Source organism: Gymnodraco acuticeps, unplaced genomic scaffold (assembly GCF_902827175.1).
Source record: "Gymnodraco acuticeps unplaced genomic scaffold, fGymAcu1.1, whole genome shotgun sequence".
Taxonomy (NCBI): Eukaryota; Metazoa; Chordata; class Actinopteri; order Perciformes; family Bathydraconidae; genus Gymnodraco; species Gymnodraco acuticeps.
In genome coordinates, this window is record NW_022991300.1 from 360484 (window position 1) to 386562 (window position 26079).

The window sequence follows — 26079 nt, forward strand, 5'->3', positions numbered from 1 at the left end:
ATCATGCCACTCTTAGGATCATAGCTATCATAACTTCAACACAGTGTCTCATGAGCGTCATCCATATACATCCGGCTGCGTACACAGCTACGTAGGGCCTCTGTTATCATGAGCTACTCTGATATAGAAGGAACTTTCATGTACCTGTGTTATTCATGTTTTATTTTCTTTGCTTTTTAATGTTTCTAATGTGTGTCATGCTCTTAATGTCTTTCATTGTTGTAAAGCACTTTGAATTGCCTTGTGTTGAAAAGTGCTATATAAATAAACTTGCCTTGCCTTGATTCTCTAATAATCCTCGCTGCAGGCCATGGTTTGATGCTTGCTTTTTGTAACTGAACACATCTGATACTTTTTCAAATGCTGCCTAAACGTCGTATCTCGCAGCCCGTACACGATGGGACTGACAAACCTGGGGAGGATCTGCACGATGATATAACTCATGAAGAGAGCATGTGTAAAGTGTTGAGGGAACCAGTTATACAGAGCCTTGTTTATCGTATGTGAGACGTACGTTAGCATACACAACAGCAGCTGAAAGCCATGGAGCAGGATTGTATTTTTGGCTTTCTTTGCATCTCCGTTACCCGATTTAGCTGATTTAGCAGCTAGAAAGATCTTAAAGTAAGTGAAAAGGAGAGTGAGCCAGACAAAGATTAGGTATATTATGTAGGAAACATCCCGCTTTTCAAGGATCACAGGGTGTCGGAACAGGTTGTCCTTACTACATACAATGGTGGAGTAAAACAGCTCTATGGGCTCTGTAGCCAGAATAATAAACACATCTGGCATCGTTACGACCGCACTCAAAGTCCACATCCAACCAATCAGAATATAAATCCTTTGAATGGTGCATAGCTCAGCGTGCCTCAGAGGTAAACAGATAGCGATGAAGCACTCCACCGCCATCACGGCCAGGTTTATCGGGGTGTTGAGTGTGGTGAAGACAGAGCAGAGGATGATGAAGCAGCATAAAGACACATTGATTTTGTAGAAGACGTAGCTGAAGACAAACAGGCTGATGGTGGAGGTCAGCTGGATCATGTCGTTCACCACCAGGTGGATGAAGAGGATGTAGCGGGGGTTGATGTGGAATATCTGCGGGAAAAGAGATTTCAGCGGACTTGTTTCTGTCCTGCAGTGATGAAGGTAGATGAAATACTGTGTAAATGTGACTTTAATTCACCTATAATGAAAGTGAACAATTCAAACTAACACAGGGGTTTCAGAAGTAAGTGCATTTGTAGTTTTGGTCAAAATTACTTTGCAATAGTGAGAAAAATGTAATAACAAAGACATAAGAAATGACAGTAAAGTTTGCTTCAATACCTTTTGTTAGAAACACTAAAATCTCATTAGAAAGTCTGTGTGGAAATTGTTGAAGATGAATAGTCGGTTTGTCGTACAGTATATACAATGAAGGCAATCTTTAAAAAAAAAAAAGGATAAATAATGAAGCCGACAAATGTACATATACTTACATTTTAATTTGAATAATTTTACATTTTTTATTTAAATACGTCAAAAGAATTGATTGGCAGAAGAGCGTTCATGTTCAAAGCCCCAACTGACTGGAATACTTGACCTGCTGCCATTAGATCTCTTGCATCATTGGGTTTATTTAAACATGCATTGTTATCTCACCTTCAACTGGTTTGCACTTGTTATAACTGATATTAATGAAACTGATTTGCTTGACTGTCTCAAATTGTAATGATTGTGTGCATTGCTTGAATTTCACTGAACAGACTGTACGTGGTTTGTCTTGTGTGTCATGTTTTGCTTTTTGTCTATGTATGTCTGTAAGTTGTTGCTATTGTCGGGACCCCCTTGAAAACGAGATGGTGCATCTCAAGGGGTTTATCCCAATCAATACAAATGTCTATGTATAAATGTATTGAATTTAAAACATTTCAAAAACAATAATTAAAAATATGTTATGGTGATTGTAATGTTGTTGTGTCCAGGAGAGGATTAGGGCCAAATGACACGTATTATTTAATGAATGCAGCATGTGTTTAAAGCCAACAGAGGTTACAGTAATAATGAATAGAAAACACATTATAATACAGCAATAAAGCTCAGACATAAGAATGCAATCAATGGATATCATATTGTTCTGCATGCATATGGTATAGTGAATGCAGTATAAGATAAGATAGGACTTTATTTATCCCGAAGGAAATTGTTGTGCCAGAGTAACAACAATACACACAGCAGCATAATAGTACAAGTGTACACTAACAGTGCAGTAAAAAGAGCATTTAAATAACTACAGGAAACACAGACGGTCACATAATTAATGTAAATATCACCAGTATTTTAGTAGTGCTAAAATAAAACGTAGTGGCAGATAATTGCACGTTATCATAGCATATTATTAACAATAATAATATTGCAATGATATAGCAGCGAGTGTATTGTATTGAGTGTATGTATGTATATATATAAAAACAAGCAAAGAGAGGTTAGAATAATAATCAATATGATAGAAAACATAATAGATATTACTTTCCTTGCACTATTTCTATTCTAATTTATTTACTTGCACTATTTTAACTATTTCTATCAGTGTTATTGTGTTGCGCTGTTGGAGGAGCTACGATTGTAATTGATATTTCTACACTGTAGCTATGTAACACATGACAATAAAAACCTTACATCTTTAAAAATGTAGATAACTCGTACCCGGTGTTTCCTGAAGGTGTGTATCAGAGTACCGTTGATGTAGTTGATGATGAGGCCCAGAGCCACGACAATCACATTTTTAGCCACAGCCGTACTGAAGGAGTCTCGATTTCTCCCAACAATCGACACATTAAGAAAGCCAAGAGACGAGGAATTCATTTTGAGGATCCTGTGCCAAAAGTGAACAATTCAAACTAACACAGGGGTTTCATAAGCAGGGCATTTGTAGAAAAATGAAAATGACTTTGCATAGTGAGAAAAATGTAACAACAAAAACATACAAAATGACAGTCAATTCAAACATTTAATGGTATTTAATTGAAACTATAACTTCAACTAATAATCCTAATCATCACATTATTAAGTAGAGCTTTTGTTACATTTGAGCAGACTTGACTGAAGATAGAACATGTTTTTCTTATGTTTATGTGAATGTGAAGTTCAAAGCCTTAGGCCTACTTTATTTTTTGTACCAACAGCAACTACTTGGTTATGCACAGAGAATAAAGTGAATCTACAATCAATCAACAGTTCCTTTATTCTTGTTCATAAGAAACACCTTTGCACGGGTCTTAAATATTTCACAAGGTTAATGAAATATTTCCTATCAATACTAGGTCACATATGAAGTATAGTAGATAACCTTTTTCAAAATGAGACTGGCACACTTTTACATTAAGCATTCGATCACTTAGGAGAAAGTTAAAGGTGTTACTAAATGCAACATAAGACGAATAAAGAGTTATAAATATATGGATTACAAACATTATAGCATTTCGTTTTTTAGATGAGCTATTATTTTCTTTTAAAAGGCACATTAACAGTTTTCTTTCAATTGTATTTTTGCAGAAGAAGCCATGAGCCGGACTATAATATGTTAATACAGTTCAAAAGGATTGCAGTTCAATAAACAACACCATGATAATATGTTAACAGTATGAGAGCATTAATGACCTCCTTACCTCAGCTTGTAACTCCACCTCGATCAGAGATGAAGGAGCCTGAAATCTGTTTCATCGTTTTATAGAAAGCAAGATGATCATAGACAGATTATTGGACCACGAGCTGCCAGTCAGAACAAGGAGAACACCCTCTTACATCAGTGAAGGTTAACTCTAGTTGTATGGAAAAAGTAGAAGTACTGATTCAACTTTTTACTTAAGTAAAAGTACAAAACTAAAGTCTCTGAAATGTACTCACAGTAAAAAGTAACTTTTAAACTGGCTGTTTGTGTGCAAAGCTAACTGAACCTTACATCATATTAACATAATATAATATAAGTGAAAAGGAGCTTCATTTAAACTTTCATTACTAACAACTAAAACAAAGTACCTGTATTTGCTGTCGCCAACATTGTAGATGGGTTACTTTGCCGTAATTTAGGCCTAAACAAATCAAACACAAATGATGATAGTGCATTCGCTACAAATCATTTTTCTGCGCCCACAAATTCAAACATCTCCCGTAGTAAGGCCATGGATGCGATGTCTTAATGGTGGTCTGATGAATCGCCTCCGTCAATGTTATCTTCATTTTCAGTCCTTTCGCTGACTGTACTAGCGTTACTCTTGGACATTATGCCGTTAGACCTTTCTCCCGTCTCTGCCAAGCTGTTTCGTCACACGTCTTTTACGTCTTTTACGTTGTTTACGTCTGTCTTGCATGATCTGCACGCCATGGCTCGTCTTCTCTACGTGTTATTGTCACAACCATTTAGTTTTAAATCAGTCTTGATGTCGGGGAAGGCCCGCAATGATGCAAAATACAAATAATTGATCATTCACCTCACATGCATTAAAACTAAAGTAACGAGTCTGTTTGGAAAATGTAAGAAGTAGAAAGTACAGATATTTGTGTTAAAATGTAGGGAGTAAAAGTAAAAAGTACAGATACCGGAAAAATCTACTTACAGTAATGAAGTAGAAATACTTTGTTACTTCCCACCTCTGGTGATTTGATACCAAAACATGAAACATATATACGTTTAAACGTCTTCTTTTAAAAAGACAAAGGTGTGGACCAAAACAGGAAAGATTTGCAATTTTAAAGGGGGGTTTTAGTGCATGTAAATGGTCTGCAAAGGCTAACATCGCTAGGCTAAAAATGTGTTTCCGTATCTCTGTTTTAGGTATATTTAGTACATTAACTATATACACTTCATCACGAAGGACACTATCGGATGGTTCTACACCCTGATGAGTTTAAAGAATGTTTTTTTATTTGACTGAATAAGACAATACTCATACATGCTTTTAGAAAACAATTTACAGTTTGAAACACCGTAAACATTCGGTCATAAGATTTTGGAAGCAAGGATTGACAAAAAGTAATCAAGGTCAGTGTAATCAATTTAAAGTATAGCTCCAACAAGCAGGAACAAATGCAATATCAGAGTTTCCCAACTGCATAAGAACACACTTTTTAGTCGGATAAGTACGGCTCAATCTCAGTAAATGATGGTGTTTATTTATTTACCATTAAAGGGACAATAATTATGTTGCAAGGAAGCTTGGAGTTGCACAAACTTTCTTCTTCCTTTGTTGGAAAGAGAATGTTTTCTGCCGACTCAACACGATAAATGCTTCTTGAGGTACTTTCTGAAAGCCTTGTCTCGTAGACCGTAGATAATCGGACTGATCGATCGTGGCAGGACCTGGATAAGAATATAATAAGCAAAGAGGATGTCTGTGGAGTTCTGAGGAAACCTTTGCATCAGAACATCTCGAAGCTGCGGGGCTACATATGTTAGCATGCAGAGAAGCAGCTGAAACCCATGGAGCAGGACTGTGTTCCTGGCTTTTTTAGCATCTTCGCTAGCTGTTTGAGCAGTGGAGAGAATTTGGAAGTAAGCGTAAAAGACAGTAGTCCAAACTGTAACAAGCAACAATATATATGTGATATCTCTCTTCTCCAAGATGATGGGATTTGCGAAAACATTTTCCCTGAGGCAGAAAACCTTTGAATGAAAGAAGTCCAGTGGCACTGTGGCCAAAGTGATGAAGAGGTCAGGGAGACAAGACAACATGGTGGTCGTCCAGATCAGACCAATCAGAATCAGAGTTCTCTTGATGGTACAGATATGTGCGTGGCGTAGTGGGAAACAAATGGCGATGAAGCATTCCAGCGCCATGCAGGCCAGATTCAGAGGCGTGTTAAAATCGGTGAAAATAGCAAACATGAGGATAATGGAGCAGATGGAGACATTGATCCTGTGGATGGTGTAGCTGATAACGAAAAGCAGGAGGGTCAACGCAGGGGCGGACTGGCCATCGGGAATACCGGGAGTTTCCCCGGTGGGCCGGTGCAGTGCATGGGCCGGAGGGCCAAAACAATAAATAAATTAAAAAATATATATATATATTTTTTTTTTTTTTTTTTTTTGCCTAAATCCTACCGGCCCATATTTGTGAGTATACCGGCCACTCCCTTTTTTTTTTTGCTTAACTAAATCCTACCGGCCCACATTTGTAAGTGCCCACATTTGTAAGTGTTCCGGGCCGGCCACTCCCCATCAGGCCCGTAGCAGCTGTCACTGCGCAGTGAAAGATCAGGAGTGAGTTACTGATGGATAAACAAGCTCCAAAGCGTAAAGGAGGTGCACAAAAACTTAGGGATAAAAAAATGAAAGCACTTGAGGAAGGTTCAGAAAAATCAAAAAAAATTACAGACTTTTCGTTTGGTCCTGCAGCTGGTTGTAGTTGTAGTACAACCACCACCGGAGAAGCTGATGTAACGTTAGCCGACACAGCGGCCATTCCCAGTGGCAGTGAGTCAAGCAATGAAACTGACACAGTACAGCGGCATCTAGAGCCCAGTACCAGCAGTGATATGATGGTAAGTTAATGTTATGATTGATGCTGAAAGTGAAAATCCTCATTTGGCTAATGCTAGCTTGCATTTTAATGTAGCAGATGAGGTAATATTAGCTAGCTAGCCTATTTCTAGCTAGCTAGGCTATTGCCTACAGTACATTGTGTGTTCACAGGGACAGGGTAAAATTAACACCATTCACTGACCAAATTCTGGTGAAATATGCAAGCTGCTGGTAGATTTGCTTCCCTCATTGACAACGGTAATCTATTTGAACATTATAGCCACTTGACTTGGGCTGGTGAATCAATGAGACTACGATGATTGCTTATACTGTCTTTTGTTTGATTAGCTTAGACGTTAGGTTACCTTATTAATACTACAAATAATAAAGGGTCCATTATTTGTCAACCTGCAACTAAAGTTACTGTCTGGTGGAAATTAGCCTGTTACTGTCTTTAAGACTTTACTTGGTTTACATACATAATAATAACATGGTGGTAACATAATAACGTAACATACTAATCAATACTAATCATTTATGTAGGCTGAAGATGATCCTGCTGCTGACACTGACAGAGTTAGTCAAGGCCAGGATGTCAGTGCCACCCCAGTTGATTATTTCACCAGGCCGATGTCAGGCACATTAGACCTATTCTTCCGTTTTCACCCCCAGCAGAAGGCAGACAAGGCTGTAGTGCAGAGGGCTTTTTTTTGCAAAGACGGCACAAACAGGAAATAGCTATCATACAGTGAAGCCAGAGAAGTACTCTTCTGCTCCCTTTGTATGGCTTTTGCTAATCCTAGAGATAGCAACTCCTTCATCACTGGCATGACCAACTTCACACACATACATCAGAGAGTCGAGGAGCATGAGCAGAGCCATGCTCACAGAGGTTGCGCTGAGGCATATTTCCTCAGATTCTCAAAAAACACAATTCAGGACCTTCTCATGGGACCTCAGATGTCACGTCACAGAGAGGAAGCGTCAAGTGTTGGAGCGCATCAAAGATGTGTTGAAGCTCATTGGTCAAAGTGGTTTGAGCTACAGTGGCACGCAGGCGGAGGCATTATATACACAAGATGATGACACCATTGATCATGGTAACTTTTTAGAGATGATTGTTTTGCTGGGAAAATATGATGTGTGTCTCAAGGAACACCTCACTCTCTGTACAGAAAAGAGCAAGCAAATACACCAGTCTGGTTTAAGACAAGGTAGAGGTTCCCTTGTCACTCTCCTATCCAAAACAACCATCAACTACATCATCACCACCATCCAACGCCTAATGAAGGCCACCATCGCCACTGAAGTCCGGGAATCTGGCATGTATTCTGTCCAGATTGACACCACACAGGACATCACAGCCCAAGATCAGTGCTCTGTTGTCATACGATATGTGACAGACATTGTTCATGAGCGACTTGTTGCTGTGATTAAATGTGAGGCATTCACTGGGCAGTACTTTGCACAACTTGTTGTGCATGAAGTACTGGAGACCATGAAACTGGATGTGAGGCAGTGTATTGGAAATTCCACCGATGGGGCCTCCAATATGCAAGGCCAATATAAAGGCTTCTCTGCACTGCTCGCCAAAATGTCCCCCACCCATGTCCATGTATGGTGCTACGCACACGTCCTGAACCTCGTCCTGGCAGACACAACACAATGTGTATTGGCAAGTGGGTCACTTTTTTCCCTGTTGAACAACATCGCTGTCTTCATCAGAGAGTCCTACCAGAGGATGAACATCTGGGAGAAGGAGAGCAAAGACCCAAGACACAGACGTCTCGCCCCGATTGGAGAGATACGCTGGTGGTCCAAAGACGTTGCTGTGACTAAGGTATTTGGCTCTTTTGGAAAGCCAGATAATGCCCTGTATGTTGATGTCCTTCATACCCTCTCCGCCATTCAACATGGACAGACCATCAACGCCACTGCACGGGTCAATGCACGTGGATACATCACCCAGCTTCTGAGGTATGAAACAATACTTACAGCTCAGATCTTCCTGAGAATTTTCCAGGTCACCTCACCAGTCTCAAAATACCTTCAGAAAAGTGGAATGGACATCCTGACAGCTCATCGGATGAGTGTGGCTGCAGAAACACAGCTGAAAGATATGACCAGAGACTTCGAGAAAGTCAAGACGGCGGCCGCCACATTCGTCCAGTGGGCCAACAATCAAACAGAGGAGCAGAGTGAGGAGACTGAGCTGGAGGTTGAGGCCGCTCTGCCACAGAAACGGGGTAGAAAGAAGAAAACCATGCCTGGAGAGATGTCCAAGGATGAGGCTGTGACTGATGCTGAAACATCATACAAGATTGATGTCCATAATCAAATCATGGACACAGTCACAGGAAGCATGCACCAGCGCTTCCTCAAAAATGGCACTTTGTATGCTGATTTGGCACTTCTGGCCCCAAAAAGATTCAACCAGGTAACATCTTATGCTGGTGGTTTCCCAGAGGCAGCACTCCAAGAATTAAGCAAGTGCTTGCTGCCATTTGATGACAGAGCAACGGTGGCCAAATTACAGAGTGAGCTCATCAGTCTGGCAGGACAGTGGAATAGGTTGAAGACATCTGTATTTGAGGAATACACAACCAAGACAACAGAGGCTGGGCCAGAGGATGCTGAAGATGAAGCGGAGATGGTATATAAAAAGTGCTCATCTTGCAAGGACTGCCCATTGTGTTGCTACCGTATCCTTAAGCAGTACAATCTCCTGACAGATGCATACCACATCATTGGCCTTGCATACAGGTTCCTGCTTACCCTGTCTGTCACACAGGTAGCATGCGAGCGAAGCTTTTCAACACTAAAATTAATCAAAAACAGGCTCAGGAGCTCGCTCTCTCAACAGAACCTGGAGTCCTTTATGCTCATGGCTACTCAACCAGATGTTTTGAAGATGCTGGATAGTGACCAAATTATAGATGGTGTTGCAGAGAAAAGTGAGCTGCTGCAGAAACTACTAATTCAGTGAGGTAATATGTAGTAATACATTTACATTTATTACTATGTGACTTCCCAATCTTGACACTAATAAATTAGTGATTATTGCAGACTATTAAACAACATTAAAAACATGACATTTGTTCTAATGAAGGCTTCAGGTGGATGTCAGTATCTCTTCGATAATGTGTAAATAACATGCATATATGTTTCTCACCCATAGACCACCCTATTTTTTCCAGAGGGGACTGACTTCTACAACCTTGCTCCCAATGTCAAAATCAACCACTTCAACCCAGCCTCCTCCTTTTAAAAGCAACACATGGATGAGCTCACTTATAGACCCAAAAGGGTAGAGAGGGAAGTATTGACAAGGCTTATTGTTTATAAGTATGTTGCCCTGCCCTCTAGTGTTTTTTTTTTTTGTGTATGTGTATACAGTATACAGTATTGTAGCGAGCCCTGGGTTCAGAGGGAGGGGCTTGCATAGGGGAGGGGAGGGGAACGGGGTTCAGGGGGAGTGGCTGCACCCGTAGGATAGAAAAGGGGGAAGTGACGTCTGACTCAGAGGTCGCACGGCTGTGGAGAAGAACGTTGATTCAGAACCCACATTCTGTTACTGAGTTTAGGCTAGTTAGCTAGCAGGTTTATTGTTCTGGGTGCAGTCACTTTTGCCTCCACTTGCTGTTCAAATAAATGTTGAAAGAAAAAGTAAATCTGTTTACAGTTCTGTTTCATATTGGTGTTGAGAGATGTATCCATAGCTTTAGTCCCTAATGTTGCTCTCAAAGTGCAGCAGATTGATGCATTTAACTTCAACATTTTAAAACGAATCTTCCCGGGGGAGCTTGCCCCCGGACCCCCCTAGAGGAGGTGAGGTCCACCACCTGCCCACACCCCCTGTCAAATTGTCTCACCCACATTGAGGATGCTTCCTACCCCCATGTTTTATTCCATGCGTCAAGTCAGGAAAATTGGGTCCAAATGTTATTGCATCAATGATCTGTTAACATTAAAATCACTAAATATATGCTGTAACTATTTTGCTTAGGCAACTCAAGGGCTCAGGTAATGTGATGACTATATGAATAATGGTCCAAAATAACATAAAATGCATAGGGTTTTTTGTTAAGTAACATACTTTCGTCGCCGGCCGGCCGATACATGCCGCGCATTAAGTGGGCCTGTCTGTCAATTAATCCCCGGGCCACTTTTCCCCCCCAGTCCGCCCCTGGGTCAACGTGATCTGGATCATATCGTTGATCACCAAGTGAATAAAAAGGATATATCGTGGAGTCATGTAGAAGATCTGGGTTGAATGAAAGGAGAGGAAACATTTAACATCATTAATGACATGTGATCTAGTTTATAACTGTCACGATTATTTTGTTGTGTCACGGTTTTTAGTTTGTGTGTCTGGTAGTGGGTGTTTTGCTTTTCTCCTTGTCATGTTTTCCTCCCTGTGTATTGTCTGGTCTTTCTCCCCGTGTTTTCCTGTCTGTCAGTTTCCCTGGTGTGTCTAATGTCCTGATTGTTTTCACCTGTCACCCCTTCTGTGTCTCCTGTGCTCATCAGTGTCAGCCCCGCCCCTGATTGTTCCCACCTGTGTCTTGTTACCCTGTGTTTAAATTCCCCTGTCTCCCAGTGTTCAGTGTCAGTTCGTTTTTGTCTTGTCATGTTCAGATCTTTGCTCTCTTTTAGCTATTGTAAAGTTTTGTTCCTCACCACGTGAGCGATTTTCATTTTGTTCTTATTTTTGTCATCTCAGCTAGAGATTCAATAGTGACTTTTTTTGTTCCTCTTGCCTGTTTTTTGGAATAATAAAGTATCTTACCAATACTTTACCTCTGTCTCCCGGGTCGTGCAATTCGGTCCTACTTCCTAAGTGCCTGAGTTCTTAACAATAACCAGAGATGGCAAAAGTACACACAACCTTTACTCGAGTAGAAGTACAGATACTCGTGTTTAAAAATGCTCTGGTAAAAGTAGAAGTACTGACTAAGCTTCTTTACTCAAGTCAAAGTAAAGAGGGCTTTGAAATGTACTTCAGTAAAAAGTACCCATAACTAGCAGCTGTTTGAAAGAGTACCTGACCTCCCTTTATATTAATAGAACAATAATGTCATTGTTAGCTAATGAATGTTTCCATGCTGAACAACGGCAACATGACAACGTTTCCATTGGTCCCTCTTCTTTAGAGAAGACCAGGAAATGATGGATACACGGATCGTGTTCAAATCAATAGGCACGCAATGACTCTAAAGAATAATGATCACGCATCAAACACACATTCAGACTAAAGGAACCAGCTGTTTGGGAAATGAGAGAAGTAGAAAGTACAGGTATTTGAGTTCAACATGTAAGAAGTAGAAAGTACAGGTATTTGAGTTCAACATGTAAGAAGTAAAAGTATAGGTATTTGTGTTCAACATGTAAGAAGTAGAAAGTACAGGTATTTGAGTTCAACATGTAAGAAGTAGAAAGTACAGGTATTTGAGTTCAACATGTAAGAAGTAGAAAGTACAGGTATTTGAGTTCAACATGTAAGAAGTAGAAAGTTCAGGTATTTGAGTTCAACATGTAAGAAGTAGAAAGTACAGGTATTTGAGTTCAACATGTGAGAAGTAGAAAGTACAGGTATTTGTGTTCAACATGTGAGAAGTATAAAGTACAGGTATTTGAGTTCAACATGTAAGAAGTAGAAAGTACAGGTATTTGTGTTCAACATGTAAGAAGTAGAAAGTTCAGGTATTTGAGTTCAACATGTAAGAAGTAGAAAGTTCAGGTATTTGAGTTCAACATGTAAGAAGTAGAAAGTTCAGGTATTTGAGTTCAACATGTAAGAAGTAGAAAGTACAGGTATTAGTGTTCAACATGTAAGAAGTAGAAAGTACAGGTATTTGGGTTCAACATGTAAGAAGTAAAAAGTACAGGTATTTGGGTTCAACATGTAAGAAGTAGAAAGTACAGGTATTTGGGTTCAACATGTAAGAAGTAGAAAGTACAGGTATTTGAGTTCAACATGTAAGAAGTAGAAAGTACAGGTATTTGGGTTCAACATGTAAGAAGTAGAAAGTACAGGTATTTGGGTTCAAAATGTAAGAAGTAGAAAGTACAGGTATTAGTGTTCAACATGTAAGAAGTAGAAAGTACAGGTATTTGGGTTCAATATGTAAGAAGTAGAAAGTACAGGTATTAGTGTTCAACATGTAAGAAGTAGAAAGTACAGGTATTTGAGTTCAATATGTAAGAAGTAGAAAGTACAGGTATTTGGGTTCAACATGTAAGAAGTAGAAAGTACAGGTATTTGGGTTCAATATGTAAGAAGTAGAAAGTACAGGTATTTGGGTTCAACATGTAAGAAGTAGAAAGTACAGGTATTTGGGTTCAATATGTAAGAAGTAGAAAGTACATGTATTTGTGTTCAAAATGTAAGAAGTAGAAAGTACAGGTATTTGTGTTCAAAATGTAAGAAGTAGAAAGTACAGGTATTTGGGTTCAATATGTAAGAAGTAGAAAGTACAGGTATTTGGGTTCAATATGTAAGAAGTAGAAAGTACATGTATTTGTGTTCAAAATGTAAGAAGTAGAAAGTACAGGTATTTGAGTTCAACATGTGAGAAGTAGAAAGTACAGGTATTTGTGTTCAAAATGTAAGAAGTAGAAAGTACAGGTATTTGAGTTCAACATGTAAGAAGTAGAAAGTACAGGTATTTGTGTTCAACATGTAAGAAGTAGAAAGTACAGGTATTTGAGTTCAACATGTAAGAAGTAGAAAGTACAGGTATTTGAGTTCAACATGTAAGAAGTCAAAGTAAAAAGTCGTCATAAAAATAAGTAGTGGAGTAAAGTTATGATACCAGAACAATATGAGGGGCCGTACAGGCTATAAATCATACTGGTCCTCTCACGCACATACATTCTCCTTTTACATACATATATTTTCACTCTTACATACAAACATTCTCCTTTTACATACATATATTTTATAATATGCATGTCTGAAGAGAATATATGTATGCAAGAGAAGAATGTATGTATGTGTGAAGACAATATATGTATGCAAGTGAAGAATGTATGTATGTGTGAAGACAATATATGTATGTGAGAGAAGAATGTATGTATGTGAGAGAGAAAGTATAGTGGAAACGGAAGGAGTATGGTTGAAACGGAAGGCAGGTCATTCTTGCTCTGTGATTGGCTCAGAAGGTCGAGTGGGGCGGGCTCATGTTCAGAACTTCTGATTTCAAATCAACATAACATGATGGAGGGAGATGAATCGCGTACATTGCAGCAAGCATTAGGGGTTTTAAGGAACATTTTGTCAACCCCTGAAACTGTCACATCCCTGGCCAGGTGTCCTTGCGGGTGCGTTCGCTTTACTTATCAGAGCGTGCCGTAAGGGCGGTTACTCTTTGGTTTATAAACTCCCGCCTGGGACGGACTGATGCATTATATTATGTGCTATATGGAGGGGACTTTGACAGAGTATTTCTCACAAAGTACACAGTAAAAGTACTTAAATGTATTGTTAGTAGCAGTCAAACTAGTACCGAGTCCAACAGTGTCAGATTTATGAAGAACTTGTGGTAAAATATATTTGTAAAAAGAAAATGAAGAGCTACTGATTTGAAAAAACGGCTCTCTGTAGGCTATAGTTTAAATCTCCTAACAATGTTGTCCATTTATTCTTCTCCCCTCGAGTCCAACAGTGTCAGTTTTATTAAGAACTTTCAGTAAAAAATATTTGTAAAATATGAAGCGCTACTGATTTGAAAAAACGGCTCTCTGTAGGCTATAGTTTAAATCTCCTAACAATGTTGTCCATTTTAGACACAGGCTTATTATATTTACAGCCTTAATAACATTCATTTTCTGGGCTCAATGTGTGTCTTGGCCGTTTTCGTTGTGATCGCTAAATTCACCTTGTTTCCCCTTGTTTATAATTATGTTCAACGTTCCAAGCAAACGAGTGCTTTTGTTTTGAAATCACTTCCGCGAGTATCGCCCCCCCCCCTCGCTACAATGACCATTAGACCATTTAGTAAGGTAAAAAACAAAAAGCAAAAACGCCTCGCAGACACTCTTCCGTTTACTTGTTTAATAAAGAAAAACAAGTGGTCCGTAGATACACGGAGTCATCTAACCCTAACCCTCTCCCTCCATCATGTTGATTTGAATCAGAAGTTCTGAACATGAGCCCGCCCCGCTCGACCTTCTGAGCCAATCACAGAGCAAGAATGACCTGCCTTCCGTTTCAACCATACTCCTTCCGTTTCCACTATACTTTCTCTCTCACATACATATATTGTCTTCACACATAGGCCTACATACATTCTTCACTTGCATACATATATTGTCTTCACATATACATACATTCTTCTCTAGAAGTAATATAGTAAAATATATGTATGTAAAAGGAGAATGTATGTATGTAAGAGTGGAAATATATGTATGTAAAAGGAGAATGTATGTGCGTGAGAGGACCAGTATGAATTACGGCCTGTACGGCCCCTCATAGAAAAATGTACTGAGATCTTCCAAGATGTTCAGATGACTTATTCAATGTTTATGCATGTATTTACAACTTTATCAACATACAATTCACCTAATCATAATATGATATCCAAGTACAGTGTCACAATCCTAATGTTATGTCACGTTTTTAGTTTAGTCTGTCTTATTTTGGGTGTTATTTTGCTGTTCTGTTCCCACCTGTGTCTTGTTATCCTGTCGTTAGTTTCCCTGGTGTGTCTGGTTGTCTAATTGTGTTCACCTGTTGCCCTTGTGTTTCTGCCTCCCCTGCCCGGCTGTTTCTTGTCTCGTGGTTACCCCTCCCTGTATTTAGTCTTGTCTATTCTTGTGTTCCCCTGTCGGTTCATTGTTTGTTTGTCCTCCCTCACGCTTCTTGCTTCTTCTCCTGTCTCCCTCCTTGTTGCTCACGGTCAGTTTTCTGTGTTTGTGCTACCTGTGTTTTTCATGTTATGTTTTTGTGTTTTTTCAGCTTTTAAATAAAGCTTGCTTCTGTTTATAACCTTTACCTTTTTGTTGTCTGCATTTGGGTCCTACCTTTTTCCACGATTCCTAACATACAGAATATTCCCAATGCAAGCTGTAAATGGGGTCTCAAAGCTTGAAAAATGTGTCTTTATGAAGAAATGCAACACTACAAACATCAAGCATTGAACACTTTAGATTAAAGACATGCTAGGTCAACTTTATCCCTTTTCTGTAAGTTAAGAATCACCGCTAACAATTAATGTTAATTAATGTGTTATTGAATATTAACGTCTATGGTTCATGTGGAGCTGATGATTTAAATATGAATTTCCTAAATAGTTTAAAGGTCACCTATTGTGCAAAATCAATGTATTTTCTACATCAACATGTGTCCCCTCTTCTTCATGTCTCCTCTACATCAACATGTGTCCCCTCTTCTTCATGTCTCTTCTACATCAACATGTGTCCCCTCTTCTCCATGTCTCTTCTACATCAACATGTGTCCCCTCTTCTTCATGTCTCTTCTACATCAACATGTGTCCCCTCTTCTTCATGTCTCTTCTACATCAACATGTGTCTCCTCTTCTTCATGTCTCTTCTACATCAACATGTGTCCCCTCTTCTTCATGTCTCTTCTACATCAACATGTGTCCCCTCTTCTTCATGTCTCTTCTACATCAACATGTGTCCCCTCTTTTTCATGTCTCTTCTACATCAACATGTGTCCCCTCTTCTTCATGTCTCTTCTACATCAACATGTGTCCCCTCTTCTCCATGTCTCTTCTACATCAACATGTGTCCCCTCTTCTTCATGTCTCTTCTACATCAACATGTGTCCCCTCTTCTTCATGTCTCTTCTACATCAACATGTGTCCCCTCTTCTTCAATGTCTCTTCTACATCAACATGTGTCCCCTCTTCTTCATGTCTCTTCTACATCAACATGTGTCCCCTCTTCTTCTTCTCTCTTCTACATCAACATGTGTCCCCTCTTCTTCATGTCTCTTCTACATCAACATGTGTCCCCTCTTCTTCATGTCTCTTCTACATCAACATGTGTCCCCTCTTCTCCATGTCTCTTCTACATCAACATGTGTCCCCTCTTCTTCATGTCTCTTCTACATCAACATGTGTCCCCTCTTCTTCAACATGTGTCCCCTCTTCTTCATGTCTCTTCTACATCAACATGTGTCCCCTCTTCTTCATGTCTCTTCTACATCAACATGTGTCCCCTCTTCTTCATGTCTCTTCTACATCAACATGTGTCTCCTCTTCTACATGTCTCTTCTACATCAACATGTGTCCCTCTTCTTCATGTCTCTTCTACATCAACATGTGTCCCCTCTTCTTCATGTCCTTCTACATCACATGTGTCCCTCTCTTCTCTTCTTCATGTCCTCTTCTACATCAACATGTGTCCCCTCTTCTTCATGTCTCTTCTACATCAACATGTGTCCCCTCTTCTCCATGTCTCTTCTACATCAACATGTGTCCCCTCTTCTTCATGTCTCTTCTACATCAACATGTGTCCCCTCTTTCTTCATGTCTCTTCTACATCAACATGTGTCTCCTCTTCTTCATGTCTCTTCTACATCAAACATGTGTCCCCTCTTCTTCATGTCTCTTCTACATCAACATGTGTCCCCTCTTCTTCATGTCTCTTCTACATCAACATGTGTCCCCTCTTCTTCATGTCTCTTCTACATCAACATGTGTCCCCTCTTCTTCATGTCTCTTCTACATCAACATGTGTCCCCTCTTCTTCATGTCTCTTCTACATCAACATGTGTCCCCTCTTCTTCATGTCTCTTCTACATCAACATGTGTCCCCTCTTCTTCATGTCTCTTCTACATCAACATGTGTCCCCTCTTCTTCATGTCTCTTCTACATCAACATGTGTCCCCTCTGTGGAAAGAGACTCTGAAAGTTTCAGGAACAAAGATTCTCTCTCTTTTTGATCCATTTCTATAAAAACCTGTCTGAAAATGAGCTGTTCAGATTTTGGCCACTTTATGATGTCATAACGGTTTTTTGGTTTGTGTAACCATTAGCCAATCAACAACCAAGGTAACCCCCCCCCCCCCCCCCCCCCCCCCCTTATCACCTGAATCTCCTCCTAGAGCACCATTGATTTCTTTGTAACCTAATATCTCTCAGAGGGGCGTGGGGAGGGGCTCCTTATTTCCATCTGAAGTAACAGACAGAGAATCAGCACTTTGGAAACAGGGCTGAGCCAAACATTTCAGAGACATGCTTTGTATATATCTGAGACCTACAATTTATTATTTTTGAAAAGCAGTATAATAGGGGAGCTTTAAGGGAATATCAGACCTGGTGTTTTCTGAAGGTGTGAATGAGGCCTGTGTTGATGAAGTTGATGGAGATCCCGAGAATCACAACAATCAGATTCTTGGCCACAGCTTTAATTAAAGAATCTGGAGTTCGACCAACCGCTGTCACAGTGACAGATGACAGGTTCATCTTTTGAAAAAGAAAAGGAAAACATAATATGAAGTAGATATTAATTATATGCTTTCCCTACAATAGTTATAGAATACCACAATATAACTGTAGATAATTAAGTTCAACCTGGGTAAACTATTCAAATACTTATTTTTAGTATGAATGCATTGTATTATTCTTCAAAGTTGAGGATCAAATTCATTACATTTTTCCGAATTATCAAAACTTTTGGCCCAGATTTAGCTCCATCATAAAGTGCATAAAATACTAAGCTTTATGAGAAAGTTAAATATAAGTAAACATCAAACAAACTACCCATAGGGTTCAAGATAACATGTCTTAAAACCTAGCAAGACATATTTGAGTCTGATACATTTCAGGCTCTAAAGTTGAAGAACATTGACCTTGTAGATTATGACAATAAGTTCAATGGAAATCTTGCCTAATTGCCAAGTTAAATATAAGAAAATCATATAAGAGGATATCATAAAATGCATTTGGGAGATCAAGCCTGCAATTAATATATTCAAACGTAAAAAAGGAAGCTTGAAAAACATTTACCTTAACAATAGTGCACATGGATCTTGTCTGACGGTGAAATCATTCTCAACAACGTCTTTTGATTTACAAGTAGTTGTTTAAGATAGCCCTGATCATATTGCTGTAGTTGATATACGGAGAAAATACACAATAATAAATATTTCAATTGGGGGAATGATGAATCAAAGAACCACCGTTCGCATAATACCAAGCATACACATTGACATCTTGCATTACTCTGTAGTTAATGTGAGGATTAATTATAAATATACTCTGATAACAGCAGCAGGGACAGAAGAACAAACGCAGGCCTAAAAGCAAAGCATTCATCTAAAATATATCAATATGTTGCCGCAATTTACTTTAATCCATTGAAGTGGAAAGTTGGTTATTGGAAAAAAATGATTTGGGAAAATCATAAAATAATAATAACCAGCATCCACAGTAGCTTTAAAATTAACTTTAGTTTGCTGTGAAAATAAATGTCCTAATGTTTAAATCAACATTGGGGATGAGAGGATTTTAAATATGGGAAACAGAAACAAAACAATTGCATTTGTTGCAGGACAAACAACCTGTAGACATACAGTCTAATCCATATGATGCATAAACAACAGAGCCGGTGACTCTGAGATAATGTTATAAGTTTAACATTAAAAGTAAAGAAACATGAGGTGAATGAAAAGACAGATCATTATCAGGGTTTAACTGAGGAGCTGATGCAGAATCAAATATTGCCTACCAAATAACAATATAATGATAATAATACATACAAAGTTACACAGTATATTTATTTTTCTAACAACTTAAAGGCACTTTACAATAAACAATGAATATAAGCAAGCAAAACAAACTTACATAGAAACATGAAAAAACTATGAAAATAATTATAAAACAACAAACTATAGACCAGAGAGTTGTGTTGCTTACCTTAACCAGTGCATCTAGACAATGACAGCAGCAAGGAAACCTCTGACTTTATGGGGTGATCCAAACCCATCCACACATTACTCAGGAGGGTATTCTTGCAGGTATAAGTCGTAAAATGCTGAATAAGTGTCCGTAACCTACATGATCTGCATTTCCCGGTCACGATCAGTTGTATTATGTTGTGTCACGGTAAATGTTGCGGCCGCAAGGTATTGTGGGAAAACATTTATTTTTCTTTCGTAAAGGAAGGTCCAGTGTTTCCTAAGCTAAAGGTGATTCTAAAGGAAGTTTCCATTTCTATCATCTAGATCAGGGGAGGGCCACATACAGAAAAATATACGAAGGGCGAGGCCGCTCACTAGAGGTATATTCCCTTGTAAGTTCAGTTATAAGTTGGAAAAATCTATCCATTGTAGGTCAACTATTATTGATACTTGAAAATGCTTTAAGATAAAAACAGCCTACTGTACATCACAGCTCTCCAGAGGGTGTTAGAGAAAAACAACTCACAGCTCAGGGTTTCATTTATTGTGTTGACAGCTCATTCCTTAAAACAGAAGCTTCAGATTGCTTATAATGTTTGGAAATATGAAGGGTATATTTCAAGGTTGTTATGTTAATTTGTTATTGGGTTTTTTCGTATCATCTTAGAAACATGTTCTTACAAGTTTAGAACATGTTTTCAACTTGAATTGACTGAATTTATTTGAACATATTAACTTATTAACACATGAATATAATATATTTGAACATATATATTTAAGAAGTACAATATAAGACAAGCAGAAGTTTATTATAATTAAGTCATTATACTTTTTGAATTTGCTGAGGGCCGATTCAAAATGGTCCGCATTTGGCCCCCGGGCCGTAGTTTGGACACCCCTGATCTATAATCAAAATAGCTCTTATCAGGGCTGCCGCTTAGAAACTTCCGGGTTATTTCACTCCGTTAGAAACCTTTTTAAGCGGAATTTACAATTCCACCACAACCTGGGACATTTCCCAAAAAATCAACTTTGATGAGTGTGAATCAAGCGGCAAACTCTGGGGCAGAGCCGGGAAGCCTATAAGGAAGTGCCTCAAACTGCAGTTCATCTAGTGGCCAGTAGGAGCAGTCTTCAGAAGGGAGCCATTTCCATAGAACCCCATGTTAAAATGCCCAACTTTACAGCAGAAATAAACATGTTTACATTGTTGTTAAAAAAACATATTCTCTGTATAGTTAGATTCCCCCTTCATGACAACTGTGGGGGGGGGGGGGGGGAGATATGCATAAATTAGGGCGTGGTCACATTGAGTGACAGCTCTGTCCAGTGACTGCTGATGTTAGCTTCCTGTCTCTCTGCTAGCAGCTCCGTGATGCTACAGGGACTCTGCCTGCTCAGCTCATCCGGGAAACATAACTTGACTCCGCCGTGTTTGTTGTGCTGGTGCCTTGTTGACTATTCTTCATGCTTATATCGGACTATTGTGACTCGCTCTGCGGTTAAAACAGACGGTGCATGAATGCGGTAAGTGAAATTTGAGTACTTTATATGTGTTTATGATTTTAATCAGCTACGTAATGAATGTTAAGGCTTGGGTTAGCATGTAAGCGAGTGGTAGCTACATCTGTGCTAACGATGCTAATCGTAGCCTCCAAGTTAAAGCATAATAGAGTGTTAAGCATTAAGTGGGATAATACTGTAGAACAAACGGCTTCTGTTTGAGGTTGGTAAAATAAGGTCATCTTTGTAAGTTAGAGATTTTATTCGGTAGAACTGTATGCATCACTAAGGTTAATTTAAATTCGCTATGCTCGATTATGTAGACGAGCTAACGTCAAAGTAGTGCTGAAGAGTGGAGTAGTGTATGTGAAATCAACCTCACAATAAGATGTGTGTATATTACAATTATTAATGTCATATTTCAAGATGATTACTTAGATATTACAATATGGTTGGTTGAGCTGGAGTTCATTATTGAACTTACACGTTAACGTCACAGTCATCTGAAGAACGAACCCAAACCTTGTTGTTTTTATTAATTGTATTACCAAATCGGTATCAAATAAATAGTAAGCATTGGTAACACCAATGCTTACTATTTATTTGATTTTCATTACACTTGTGAAACCGACTAATTGTGGCTGTAGAACGTGAACGTGTAACTTAATGCCTGCATGTAAGAACAATGAATAGCCTAGTCCAGTGGTTCTCAAATGGGGGTACGCGGACCCCCAGGGGTACGTTGGAGTACTGCAGGGGGTACGTGAGATTTATTTTATGTCAATGAAAAAATACAACATAAGTAATGCATTTAAACAAACTACTAATAGTAACTACTTTATTCAAAAGTTTACAGTAATTCTGGATAATAAAATGGGAAAAATAAACGGGGTGCTCTCTTTTCCTCTCCCTCTCCTGAAAGCCCGTCAGTCTCGTGCAGCTCGCTGAACCTGTAATAAATGACCCGACAGTAAAGAATAAATATATTCCTTATAACTAGTTTAGCTAGTTCCAGATAAACTAGCTAAGTGTGATAGGTCCGTCACAGCGGGCGGAGCTGTGATCCGGAAGAGCTGCGTGTTCTCCGTCAGTAGCAGCTGATCTGATCTCTGACCTCTCTCTCGCGTCCGGTTAGACTTCACTTGCGTTTATGTCCAAATCTATCAGATCTAGCTAGTTCTAGTTAATTATAAGACTGCCTGCTTATCAAAGGACCTAAACAATAAGCGTTGCTTGGCAACGGCTTGTGGCCGCAAAGTATAGCGCAGCATTATGCATATGTTTATATGAGGGGTCAAAATCCCATGCTCATAAAATGCTCATATATTTTTCTCTCTTCTTTCCCCACGCCCCAAAATAAATAAATAAATATTCAAATGAACGGAGTTTTAGCAGTGTGGGTTTTATATTAACAGAGTTACACATATTTCAAAACGTGAAGTGTAATAACTGCAGTTTGCCTCCCTGTCAGAATGACAAAGCTCCTCAGTGAAGCACAAGCCCATGTTTCACTAAATTGTACAACTTATTAAAAAGATCAGTTCAATGCAACTAATGTCGTCTTAGCGTTATTGCATAATGTTAAAATTGGTTTGCCATGAATTTAGTGATGGATTGTAAACATTTGAAATGTAGCATTTAAGCGTTACTCAGTTACAATGTTGTTGTTTTAATAAATCAGACACTGATGGTGGAGCGCTGTACTGTACCTCTTTATATAGGCTTTTTTCCCCTAATAAATTGTTTTTGTGCAAAAACAAAACACATTTAGTCAAATAAAGTGACAGACTAGGCCTGTGCAGTTGGTATCAGCTTTGCCCAGCATGGGCTCCTGCATCAGCCCTGGTCCTCCTCGCAGAGGAAAGACCCTCAGTCCTCGACAAACCAACAGACAGGACGTCCATCACACGGAGGTTTCTCCCTGAAGTCTCTGCAGCTCTCTGGACACCATGCTGTCTCAATCCGTCCACACTGAATATGAGATTGGGGAAATGAAAATAATAAATGTTTTAGACAATAAGAAATATAAAGTTAACTGTTGAGTTGCTCAGTTTTTTTAGATTGTCAATACTATTACTGTATAACTAATATCTCAGGTTAAGAGGCACATTCACATAAAGATTGGTGTTAAATACATTTAGTTGATTTTGTCTTTTGAATTGTTTGTCTAAAGTCAAGGATCTATAACTGGTACTTATAGTTTTAATGATACAGTCTGGTTATAAATAATGCTGTTTGGAGGAGGCATCAGAGCACTTAGTAGCTACCATCACATGTACCTTAGCTTGACTTAAATGTATTAAACTTATAATTAAGTGACAGCAAAATATAAATAACTAATGTCATGCAAACATATTGGAATCTTACTAGATCTTCAAATACTTTGTAGTCAATGTACTGGGAAAAGTACCTCATTGACTCCAGTCGGCACGGGCTGTAGGGTCATCTTGACTAGTTTTATGGATGTGGTCTCCATTTGACCTGCTCATAGAAAAAAAGCTTGCATTCCTGAGGCAACTCTCATCATGGCTCCACTTAAAATAAAAACAACAATAAGACATACGTGCTACTCTTGGCCCACAGAGGGCCATGTCTTTCCAGCTCGTCCCTATCTGTCTCTCTGTCTGTATCTGTGCGCTCATGGAGCCTCCTGCATCTTTCCCCCCTTCTTCTTGACCCTCTTCTATCCCAGGTGTGAAAGCCTCATCTCTCTCATCATCTGAGAGCTCAAAATCTGAATCTCCCTGAACTATCTGGTACAGAAAATGTCTGCTTCAGTTCCGTCTCCTGCAACAATATTGAGCCATTAAGTCCATGAAGACGGTCCTGACGTCCACTAGAATGGACATTCATAAAAGAGCTGTTATTTGAAATCTTGAATTATTTAATTGCTTTCAGAACTAATTATATAGTTCCTCACATGTTAATAAACAAGAACATATATGATTTTCATGTTAAAAATTACAATTATTCAACAATATTTGACTTCTCCTCCTGCTTCTATAACATTTAGTTTTTGGTATGCCAGCCATTTTGGATGAAAAGAAAGAGGAACTTCCCAGCATGCAATTTTAACCAATGACATATCACTGGAAAGACCAGGATGTCCTCTGTACAGTACATCAGGGATTGATAGAGTAGCTCAAAAGAGTAAAAGGAGATGCATGTTAACAAAATGTCCAATACAGTGGACATTTTCAATGGGCTGGGTCCCAGGATAATGTTAAATACAGTGAAATATTAACTTAAAATGCAATTTTTTGTTTATCAACACCAAACGCGGTATACAGCATCGGTGGAGGGTAACACACATTACCCTAGGAAATGAGCATGTTCAGTAGATAAATATGGCCACCATTAATCAAAACGTATTCGCAAAAAGGCAGGGCTTAGAAATAAATGCTCATAACTCATCAACAGTGTATCCAAATATCACATATTTTGGTGGATAGGTTCAGTCTGTCTTGGGGAATAGGCACACCAAAGCATTTTCATTTTGGACTACTGGGGGCGCCAAAAACACCACACATTTATAACTCAAGAATGGATGGACGAAATATTTGTTTTTTATTTTAGACATACTCTGGGGGTGAGTATGAATTCAGATTTAAAGTATTGCAACGAATGACGAATTTGGGCGTGGCCTATATGTATTTTTTTATTGCGATGTGCTAAAATGAGCATCGGACGCAAAACTTGGGACACACATCACAGCCCACGACCTTTTCGACAATGTAAACAAAATAATCGCTCAGTAGCACCCCCTATTGTGTGGTAGTCACATATAGTTTCTCCGATCTTCACGAATCTTGGCACAGACATTCCTCATAGAATTGTGGACATATTTCTATTTGGCTTCCATTAGCCCCACTCCCCAGAAAGTTGGCAATTTTCAAAAGTTGCGTTTTTCATGCATTTTAAGCACATTTTGACAAACTCCTCCTAGGGACACATGTTGATGGAGAAGAGACATGAAGAAGAGGACATTTTTGAGAGACATGAAGAAGAAGGGGACACATGTTGATGTAGAAGAGACATGAAGAAGAGGGACACATGTTGATGGAGAAGAGACATGAAGAAGAGGGGACACATGTTGATGGAGAAGAGACATGAAGAAGAGGGGACACATGTTGATGTAGAAGAGACATGAAGAAGAGGGGACACATGTTGATGTAGAAGAGACATGAAGAAGAGGGGACACATGTTGATGTAGAAGAGACATGAAGAAGAGGGGACACATGTTGATGTAGAAGAGACATGAAGAAGAGGGGACACATGTTATGATAGACTGTAGAAGAGACATGAAGAAGAGGGGACACATGTTGATGTAGAAGACATGAAGAGGAACATGAAGAAGAGAGGAGACACATGTTGATGAAGAAGAGACATGAAGAAGAGGGGACACATGTTGATGTAGAAGAGACATGAAGAAGAGGAGACACATGTTGATGTAGAACAGACATGAAGAAGAGGGGACACATGTTGATGTAGAAGAGACATGAAGAAGAGGAGACACATGTTGATGTAGAAGAGACATGAAGAAGAGGAGACACATGTTGATGTAGAAGAGACATGAAGAAGAGGAGACACATGTTGATGTAAAAGACATGAAGAAGAGGGGACACATGTTGATGTAGAAGAGACATGAAGAAGAGGGGACACATGTTGATGTAGAAGAGACATGAAAAATAGGTATTTGTGTTCAAAATGTAAGAAGTCAAAGTAAAAGAGGGTCGTCAGAAGAATAAGTAGTGGAGATACCAGAAACATTTATTTAAGTACAGAAACTAAGTATTTGTACATCACACTGTTCTGCTGGTATCCCTCTGCTCTGGTATTATTACCAATAAAGTACATTACCAATACTCCTGGGTTTCTCGAGTGCTGCATTTGAGTCCTTCATAAGATTGTGACAGTTACCTTGGTTGGTGATTGGCTAATGGTTACACAAGCCAAAAAATCATTGTGACATCATAAAGTGGCCAAAATCTGATCAGCTCATTTTCAGACAGGTTTTTATAGAAATGGATCAAAAAGAGAGAGAATCTTTGTTCCTGAAACGTTCAGTCTCTTTACACAGAGGGGACACATGTTGATGTAGAAGAGACATGAGGAAGAGGGGACACATGTTGATGTAGAAGAGACATGGAGAAGAGGGGACACATGTTGATGGAGAAGAGACATGAAGAAGAGGGGACACAT

The 26079-nt window shown here is 39.1% G+C and overlaps 2 protein-coding genes across 2 annotated transcripts; both read right to left on the bottom strand.

The window, feature by feature from the left end:
- Positions 1–288: 288 nt before the first annotated feature.
- On the bottom strand, positions 289–2847 carry LOC117562374 (odorant receptor 131-2-like). The gene is made up of 2 exons (XM_034240191.1): positions 2689–2847; positions 289–1098 (listed from the first exon to the last, which is right to left on the bottom strand). Exons 1-2 carry the CDS (start codon positions 2845–2847, stop codon positions 289–291), a joined length of 969 nt encoding a protein of 322 aa, XP_034096082.1.
- Positions 2848–5254: 2407 nt separating this feature from the next.
- On the bottom strand, positions 5255–17938 carry LOC117562375 (odorant receptor 131-2-like). The gene is made up of 3 exons (XM_034240192.1): positions 17789–17938; positions 10700–10766; positions 5255–5940 (listed from the first exon to the last, which is right to left on the bottom strand). Exons 1-3 carry the CDS (start codon positions 17936–17938, stop codon positions 5255–5257), a joined length of 903 nt encoding a protein of 300 aa, XP_034096083.1.
- Positions 17939–26079: the final 8141 nt, after the last annotated feature.